At 39.1% G+C, this 10,223-nt stretch overlaps 1 protein-coding gene across 4 annotated transcripts in view; it reads right to left on the bottom strand.

Moving 5' to 3' along the window:
- Nucleotides 1-2,064: 2,064 nt before the first annotated feature.
- The window catches only part of LOC127633308 (inactive ubiquitin carboxyl-terminal hydrolase 54-like), a 184,927-nt gene continuing 176,768 nt past the window's right edge, over nt 2,065-10,223 (bottom strand). For 3 of the 4 annotated variants that reach the window (XM_052112324.1, XM_052112329.1, XM_052112325.1), the window contains one exon: nt 2,065-2,683. In XM_052112324.1, the coding sequence (XP_051968284.1) occupies nt 2,531-2,683 (153 nt within the window). In that variant the 3' untranslated portion in view covers nt 2,065-2,530. Of the gene's footprint in view, nt 2,684-2,775; nt 2,900-10,223 lie in introns of those variants that run through there. The other variant, XM_052112330.1, reaches the window with a different exon arrangement.

Below are 10,223 nucleotides of genomic sequence, written 5' to 3'. Positions count from 1 at the left end.
AGCCTACTTAAAAATACATTAGATATTTTAGATCCCCTAACCCAACCCCACCCCTAAACCTAAACACGTATAAACAATATAAAACTTGTAACAGACAGGTAAATGTAGTCATAATAAGTTTAGTAAAAACACCCTTTGTGACTCCCGAAAAAAATATTTTTTTTTACAATAAAGCGATGCGTAAATGATGACAGAATTTACAAATACTTTAATGTCAAAATGTAGCTTTTGGTAACGTAATGGAATGGTCCAAATTGAATTAAATAAGGCACCACAGTGACTTTTAAAATACAAAGGTGATGCTTTGATGGTGCAGGTAAAAAGTCGTGCAAGTGAAATTTCATCATGAGAGTGTGTTGATCGTTATGTAAGCAGGGTTCCCATTATCCTTTTGACTAATGAATTTCCGTGACTTTTCCAGATGTTCATGATAACTGGATCAGGATTTTTATTTTTATTTTTATGATGTATATTTGTTGCTTCAGTAAGTAGCCACTAGCCAGAAACCACTTTTCTAGTGTACCCTTTTAGAGTTCTTGTCTGTAGGGTACACCAAAGAAAGTCAACCAAGGGACTTGTAATAAACTTTTGGTGCCAAAAAACAATTCCATTCTTGACAACTATTGTACCTTTAGAGGTTTCTGAGTTGGGGAATGCTGATATGGTATTACTTTTCTTTTTCTTTATATCTATTTGGGCAAACTGTTTCTAAAATGTAACATTTGAGAGTTTTATTTAGTCAATAATTACTCTTTTCTGCCTTATTTGACACATATCATTGTAGACAGAGTAATATTCTGTGCTGTATCTACCCTAGAGCTTTGAGGCTATCTATAGATCTGTCACCTCTTCCTCTGTTTGCACATGGGACTAACTGGCTCTTGTATGCACACTGCCTCAGACTGACTCCTTCCAGAGAGAGAGTACACACTTGCAAATTCTAATCAACTGTTTCCCTGCTACAGGGCTCTAGGCTTTGGAGTTGTAGGTGTGAAAGCAAAAAACAGACATTTTATAAATTATACCAGGAAAGACTAATTAAAATTCTGTCAATTTAGATTAAAACAGCAAGTGTATTTTGACTTAGCATTTGAAGTTAATGCTGAAAATCGGTCCTTACACGTTCTTGTATGGGGTTGTGACAACACCTCATGGAAGTGAGGGCACACACTCATCGAGAATAGGATCATTGTAATGGTAATGTTCTACACATATATAACGCCTTTTTTAACCTTTGCAGTTACTAAAGCGCTTTACACCATATCCCATTCACCCAATCACACACACATTCTCACTCACAAACCAATGACTTTCTAAAGCCAAAACATATTTTGAAAACATACCAGACATTTTTGGGTTTAAACTGCCTTAAGTTAAAAGTCACTCCCACTACACATATTACTTCCCAAACTTATGTTCAGCTAAACACAAGGAGTGTTATTGAATTTAGCATCATTCTTCTGCATCAAGCTATTCTATTTTTATTTTTATTTTTAAATAGAAGAAAAGGGAATTGCCCCTTTTTTCCTTGACATTTCACAAGCCGATGACAAGATGATAGCCTGACTTTAGCTGTTGCACAATTGCTTTGCGGTCATGAAGGATTTTTTTGTCCTGTCTCACTTTGCAGTAATGCATATTGTTGTTGAGGACTCCAGCGGTGCACATTTGCTTCATTATCAACACTGGACCAATATCTTAAATGCACAGTGACAATTAGAGCATGATGTTACATTTTCAGGTTTTCTGAACAATGGACGTGTCCTCAGTGACAAGCATGCTGAACATGGAAAATTAATTAATTTTCACTGAAGCCTCAGTGAGGTACTGGAAACTGATTAACATGAATTAATCTCAGTTTACCTCGACAAACCTTGTATACATAAACCGCAGTCAGAGGTGTCCTGTGAGTTGAGTGAGGGATAAATAACCTGTTGGATGATCAAATCACGGCAAGCTTTTATTTTTCACATTTACAGTGAGATCCAAAAGTTAGAGTCAACTTGTAATAATAATTGTATTTTGGATTTTTGTCATTACAAATTATATTTTCAGCATTACAATTTGAGAGAAAGTTTTATTGAGAGCTGTACATACAATTTCTTAGTATTTGCTATGCACTCCCTTTTACTTCAGAGGCAGGATGCGTTCAAGCTTGGACTGAACAAGTTTGTGCAAAACAATCCATGTTATGAACTGAATGGATTCAGTTTCAAAGAGCATCTTGTGTGCTTCAATGGAAGCAATTCTGTCTTCTAGCCGACCTTTCATACAAAGGAGTACACTTGGTCAATTCTAGCACAAATGTGCAATGTTTTTAAAATCCTAAAACTGTTTATTTACCTATTTTAATTCATTGTTGAATCCCAGATTTTTAATATGGACAGACTTTTGATCGCCACAGTATATCTAGGTTTAAAATGTAGCTTTTGAACTGTAAATAAACCTCACTAACAAGTTCAGCACGAGGCACATCCTATTTCACCTTGCAGTGAATGGAGTTGCTGAAGTTTTAGCGCCTGACTCATTCTCAACATGGCAGGAGAACCCAACTGTGACTCAGCAGAGAAACTCTTTTAAACGGGAGAGAGTGAGCAGAGGAAGTAACATCCAGGTGTCTTTGCCACTTTTTGCAACTCTTCCGCCCCTTCCATGCCTTTGTACAATTTTTCTCAGAATAAACCTGTAAGTGAGAAACAAACAAAATGCTACATAATGAAAAGATCAAACAACCAGTGGGCCAAAGATGTCACGATTCAGAGTCAGTCAAAGGGAAAGTAAAAATAACTCTCCAGTATCTAGTCTCCCTTCATGCTGTGTGGAGGATATTTTTAGCAGTGCAAGATGCCTTTTCATTGAGGCGGCAGCATCACTTGTCTGTGGCTGGGTGCACGTGAGCCTGTATCACATGCAGGGATGAGGAAGAGGGAGGAGGGGAGACAGATCAAGCCAGCATCAAGAGCTAAATCACCAAGAGCAAAAGCATCACTCTGCATTAAACAACTCTGTGCAAGCTATTCATATCCTCCATTCACAATGAAGAACCAAATATGGTTACATAATTTACAGAGTGTATGACATGTTTTGTGTTTTTTTGTGCACATTGATTTCATTTTAATATTAACAACAGCAGCAGTTCAGCCTCTGATTGCAGGACACATTTTGTTGTCTTTTGTTCACCCCCAATTTGTTTTTTTTTACATTTACTCACCCTCATGTATTTCCAAACCCATATGACTTTTTATTGAGATATTATGCAAAATGTTAGCGTTGGTTGCCATTTACTTTTATTACAACTTGTCATCAAATAAGTGAATTATGACTGAGGATAATATTCTTTCTAACATCATTTGTATTTCACAGAAGAAAGTTATACAGGTTTGGAACAGCATTGGGGTGATCAAATGATGACAGAATTTTCATTTTTGGGTGAATTATCCCTTTCTTAATCCATTTGGTGTACAGGTCTCAAATTAAATTCCTGGTTTGAATTTAGCTTATGGTTTTGAACATGACCACAGTCCGTACAGAGCTTAAATTCTTAATGTATATAAGCAATTTCCTATCAAATATAATATTATATATATATATATATATATATATATATATATATATATATATATATATATTTAGTCACATCTTTAGCCTTGGTCTGTTGATAGGAAGTGACAATTTTTTGTCATATATTTCTGTATTTTGTTATAAAGAAAAACACATTGCCTCATCCAGCCCTTAAAAAATAATTTCCATGTCTGTGTCCTGGCCTAACCAGATTTTAGGTCTGGCTTCTCCCAAGTACTTATCTGAAACATGGATATTCTCGTGAGCACTGCTCTGTTTGACTCTAATTGGTTTAAATACTCAGACAAACATATATGCTTTTTCCCTAGATTCAACAATGAAAATAATAATAGTAATAATAATAAAAAACACACAATAATTCCTAGGTAAGGGCATCACAAAACAGCAACACGTGTACAAAAAACGAAAACAATAAGTTTTTTCTGAGCCAAATCCAATCCAGAAATGCTTTTTTCAAACATTTCATTTCCGTCAGTCAACTGAAGTATAAGGAAACAAGTAATTTACCTTTCTTTTCAGTGGTGAAAACCATTGAGCACTTCCTGACAGAAAAAGAAAGCATTCCTGGAACACATATAATCTTTTAGAGAGAAAAGAAAAAAAAACCCAGACAAGACTTTTATTCTGTGTAGACAGAAACTGTCACACCTTTACCTGCTTTCCTTCACTAGACTCATTCCAGGTGCATCTTCACATGACACAGGACTGAAACTTTAAATTATAAAGAAGTTAAATGAAGGAAAAATGGAAGACCCAGCGAGAGGAGAGGGAATACAAGCGTTTGCTCATAAATAAATAAAAGAACATCCATACTGACACCTTGTGGAAGAACTGCTATTCTGATAAACCATAACTTTGATGGCCATTCAGCCACAAATATTGTTACATAATCGTGATGGCCACTCCAATACCTTGAATTAGTTTTCATTTAGCCATTTTGCCACAAAATTTGGAGTTATGCTTGGGGTCATTGTCCATTTGGAAAACACATTTGAGACTGAGCTTTAACTTCCTGGCTGACTTGAGATATTGCTTCAATATATACATATAATTTTCCTTCCTCATGCGGATTTTGTGAAGTGCACTAGTCCCTCCTGCAGCAAAGCACCACCAACCACAACATGATGCTGCCACCCCCATTCTTCACGGTTGGGATGGTGTTCTTTCGCTTGCAAGCCTCACCCTTTTTCCTCCAAACATAACGATGGTCATTATGGCCAAACAGTACAGTTTTTGTTTCATCAGACCAGAGACATTTCTACAAAAAGATCTTTTGCAAACTGTAGTCTGGCTTTTTTATGGTGGTTTTGGAGCAGTGACTTCTTCCTGGCTCAGCAGCCTTTCAGGTTATGTTGATATAGAACTCGTTTTACTGTGTACAGAGATACTTGTCCAGGGGCAGACTGGCCATTGGGAGAACCAAGAACCGGCCACGATACGGTCCTCAAAATAGCTCCACGATATACCGATGGGGGCAGCGATGTGCAAAAAAAACTGCAAACCTGGATCTGCAGTTCTACAGGATCTGCAAACCTGTATAATCCCGTATTCAATACATACTCTTAAATATGTATACACTGTATCATATAAAACATTTAGAAAAAGTATTAGGGTTAATTTTTCTGAAAAAATGTCATTCTTATCTGCTCATCTGAAAAACTGGTCTGCTTTCCTCACCTTGAAAAACAACTGATAATTTCTATGGACGCCTTCTTGGTCTAAGGGGTCTTAAGTCCGCCTGGCACTATTTTGATATTTTGGCTTCTGGAATGGTCAATTTTCATAGCAGAGTGAAGAGATTCATATTTCTGGATTCTATAGATTCTCATCTACAATGTGGATGCATTGTAAATACACTTCTTGAGACATTTGTACATGTTCTGATGTGATATATCACCAAAAAATACAAAAACGGAAATTAAATTATGTTGTTTTTATTATATAAAAAATATTAAACATAAATGAATAATGAATTTTACAACAAATATTTATTCCTCAAAGGCTTTAGAACAACTTCAAAAGAAATTGGGTGAAAAAATATAAAGAAACAAAACAACTATTTACATTTCTGTGACTATAGTCACCATAACTTTTTTTTTTTTTTTTGGTTGAAAAACATAAGAAAATATAAAAGGAATAAAACTGTTCATGTGAATGGAATATTCTGTATAAATGGAGTAATATCCAAAAACACCACTAGATGGAACTGTTCACTGCATTTGAATGATTGATGTGCTTTTCATCAGTCATTAGGTGCCACAGGCTCTGGCTGTAGGAATTTCACACCCCTCCCCCCTTTTACTCCAATGACATCTGACAACATCATTCTTTGTTTTTGGTCTGTGATTGGTTCACACACACACACACAGGTCTGTGATTGGTTCACACACACACACAGCTCTGTGATTGGTTTACACACACCAACAGCATTTTATATCATTAGATAAAATAAAGTACAATGTCTTTGTTTTGCGGTAAAATCTATAATAATAATGCTATAGATTTGCACTAAAATACGATAAAAAAAAAAAAGTAAGTTAATACCTTGATCCATTACGAAGTTATTAATAGATATGTCAGGGGTGCGCACTTTGACGCTCTAGTGCGTCAGGCGACTTTATCTTCACTGACTCCACATATGACATGTGATGTATTTCATGTTTTCTAAATTCATTTGAAGGTTTTGTGTGGGTAACTGACCTACAGACCGGAATTGCACGTTGTCAGGCACTGACTGTGTCTTGTGAGTTTTATTCCTGCAGGGGACGCTTGATGTTTCAAAACCAAATCCTCCATTTATCTGGATTTAAATCTAAGAGCCATTTATATGCATTTGGAGACATTATACACTGGATAGTTATGTTTTAATAAAAACTAATAATTGCAAGGATTCATACCTGTGAATGAAAAACCACCTCACCATTATCTATAAAAGCATTTTAAAAAAATCCTAATCCAATAATAAAAAACAACTGTGAGTTCATGCATCCTGACCAGCGCTGAGAAAAGTAACACCACGTGTACAGTGCTATAACCAGCAGGGTAAAGTAGGGATTATTGTACATTATTAAATATAGATTTGGTAATTACTCGATTTCTATATATCTCTCATAAGTTAAATATGTATTTGAGGCAAAAAGTTTAGGCAAGACATTTATTTTTCATAAATGAGCATTTATTCCTGCTCTCCCTTTAACTATGGAACAAATTAATAGGGTAAACTGATGTGGAAATATCAGGACTCAGATACACCTTGGCATACATCCTGGAGCCTTGTTAAAGGTGAAAGAAGCTAAATTAAGTATTTCACTCTCACTTTCCTTGGAGAGTGCAAAAAGCTTCTTGGAATGTGCCCAACAGGACGTTTGATTTGTCAAGGGGGCATGTGTTGTCATTACACACACAGTTCACACATACCTTTGAAGAGGCAGCTGTCTTCCTTTTCGGATACTTCTGGAACACTGTATTGGTTCAACTGCATGTTCTTGAGTATGGGTCCCTCTTTTTTGAGGTGTTTGACCGTCATTTTATTGTTTGTGAATGCATTCAACAATGTTACACAAGCAAAAAATGCCCTGTGTTTTATATCTTTTTTAAAATGGCATATTGCATTCGACATTGTTAAAGTTATTTCCTCATCCACAATAATAGGATACAAAGCAATTTGTTCATTAATATCCAAATCCTACTGTGGGTGTAAGGAGCCAGGTAAGTGCTTCGATGTCCCTGGACAGAGCACAGCCTCGACTGGCACCTCAGGCTCCACCCTGTCGCGAGGCCCCACCCACTGGTACGTCCGGCCCCCCTAGCTCGGAGCTTGGGGCCGTGGCTCGTGCTCCCCAACCAGTCACGGTGGCTGATCAGGACCGTCCAACTCAGCTACGCGATTCAGTTCACCAGGCGCCCACCCAGGTTCAACGGCGTCCGCTTCACTTCGGTGCGGAGATCACATCCCTTCTAAGGAAGGAAGTTAGAATGGAGTTACACTTAGTCACAATTATGGCGCGCCTCACGAGCGAGCACATGCAGTCTGTGCTGAACTGTCTGAGAGCATTCAGGCGGAAACGCTCTTAATTTATTTCAGAGGCTCCTGGGGCATATGGCATCCTCAGTGATGGATCGCCCACTGGATCATTGACGCCATCACTTTGGCATATCACAGCCGCCCTCCTTGGGGGGGCTACGAGCCCACTCTACCAGGACTGTGGCTGTCTCCTGGGCTCTGACCAATGGCGCCTCTTTATCAGACATCTGTAGAGCAGCAGGCTGGGTAATACCCAACACCTTTGCAGGATTCTATAATCTCCAGGTTGAGCCGGTCTCGTCCCGTGTGTTGTCAGGTAAGAGCAGGTAAATTCTGGGAAAGCTGGCCGGGTGTACAACTTGCACCTGAGGTGAAGATGTGCGCTTTTACCCCCAGTCGTGTTCACAAAGTTGTGGACCCTGGATGTCCTTCCTCATTAGCCCTTAGTCACAATTATGGCATTACGGAGAAACTCGCTGCTGGCCCAGTACAATTTCTAAATAGGCCCTGTACTGGGTAGGTGCTCCACATGTGCTGGTTGCCCATAGGTAACCCTGTGAAATGTATCTTCCGCAAAATGGATTCCCCCGTTGGTAAACCATGTCTTCCTTGGGCAGAGGTCCCTCTGTTCCTGGTCACCATGTTTGTAGAACACCTCCCCCCTTGGGTAGGACCTACCATGGGACTTCTCCACTTGAGATGCTTCTGACAAGACTCGGTAAGACCATGTGACATATTTCTACTCAAATGCCGCCCCCTGCAGGTGGGGTGTGGTCTCCGTGGTGTCCTCCCATTGGGAAGAGGCCACGGCTGGGTCAGCTGGTCCCTAATTTTGGGCAGTTGACTTGTCCCCGAGGTGCAGGTGACTGTTTGATGCCTGCAAGAGCGTTGAGGGAGATTACGGGACAGCCGGGTGCGCTGGCTACGAGGCACAGTGACATGCAAATTCCACTCGCCAATTCCCATTGGCCTTTTCTCAAAGAGGTGTTTATGGCTCCCGAGGGTGACCTCTAGTGTCACTACATCAACACAATGTCTCGTTCCCTACATCAGGGAACGGAGGTTACGACAGTAACACTCCTGCAATGTTTTATTTCATGCAGAATGTATTAAGTTACTTTTTGACAAATCAAAAAGTACTTGATTAGAATAACATGATAACATACACTCACCTAAAGGATTATTAGGAACACCATACTAATACTGTGTTTGACCCCCTTTCGCCTTCAGAACTGCCTTAATTCTACGTGGCATTGATTCAACAAGGTGCTGAAAGCATTCTTTAGAAATGTTGGCCCATATTGATAGGATAGCATCTTGCAGTTGATGGAGATTTGTGGGATGCACATCCAGGGCACGAAGCTCCGGTTCCACCACATCCCAAAGATGCTCTATTGGGTTGAGATCTGGTGACTGTGGGGGCCATTTTAGTACAGTGAACTCATTGTCATGTTCAAGAAACCAATTTGAAATGATTCGAGCTTTGTGACATGGTGCATTATCCTGCTGGAAGTAGCCATCAGAGGATGGGTACATGGTGGCCATAAAGGGATGGACATGGTCAGAAACAATGCTCAGGTAGGCCGTCGCATTTAAACGATGCCCAATTGGCACTAAGGGGCCTAAAGTATGCCAAGAAAACATCCCCCACACCATTACACCACCACCACCAGCCTGCACAGTGGTAACAAGGCATGATGGATCCATGTTCTCATTCTGTTTACGCCAAATTCTGACTCTACCATCTGAATGTCTCAACAGAAATCGAGACTCATCAGACCAGGCAACATTTTTCCAGTCTTCAACTGTCCAATTTTGGTGAGCTCTTGCAAATTGTAGCCTCTTTTTCCTATTTGTAGTGGAGATGAGTGGTACCCGGTGGGGTCTTCTGCTGTTGTAGCCCATCCGCCTCAAGGTTGTGCATGTTGTGGCTTCACAAATGCTTTGCTGCATACCTCGGTTGTAGCGAGTGGTTATTTCAGGCAAAGTTGCTCTTCTATCAGCTTGAATCAGTCGGCCCATTCTCCTCTGACCTCTAGCATCAACAAGGCATTCTCAGCCCACAGGACTGCCGCATACTGGATGTTTTTCCTTTTCACACCATTCTTTGTAAACCCTAGAAATGGTTGTGCGTGAAAATCCCAGTAACTGAGCAGATTGTGAAATACTCAGACCGCCCATCTGGCACCAACAACCATGCCACGCTCAAAATTGCTTAAATCACATTTCTTTCCCATTCTGACATTCAGTTTGGAGTTCAGGAGATTGTCTTGACCAGGACCACACCCCTAAATGCATTGAAGCAACTGCCATGTGATTGGTTGATTAGATAATTGCATTAATGAGAAATTGAACAGGTGTTCCTAATAATCCTTTAGGTGAGTGTATATATAAAAAAAAACATACATTTTAAAATGTACTCTTTATTTGATAAAATGTGTTTACCCTTTATATTAACACATATTATATATTAAATATGACAAACAGAATGAAGATTTATTGTATTAATATATTATTTAATAAGAATAACAAGTAAGGCCCAAGTATTTTAAAAGTTCATATGTGACATTGTTTCTGTGACAGCCCCATTTAAACTTAATTTACACATAATTACACA

This window comes from Xyrauchen texanus, chromosome 40 (assembly GCF_025860055.1).
Source record: "Xyrauchen texanus isolate HMW12.3.18 chromosome 40, RBS_HiC_50CHRs, whole genome shotgun sequence".
Lineage (NCBI taxonomy): Eukaryota > Metazoa > Chordata > Actinopteri > Cypriniformes > Catostomidae > Xyrauchen > Xyrauchen texanus.
Note: the sequence above shows the minus strand (reverse complement) of the source record. Positions and strands in the feature narration are given on the sequence as shown.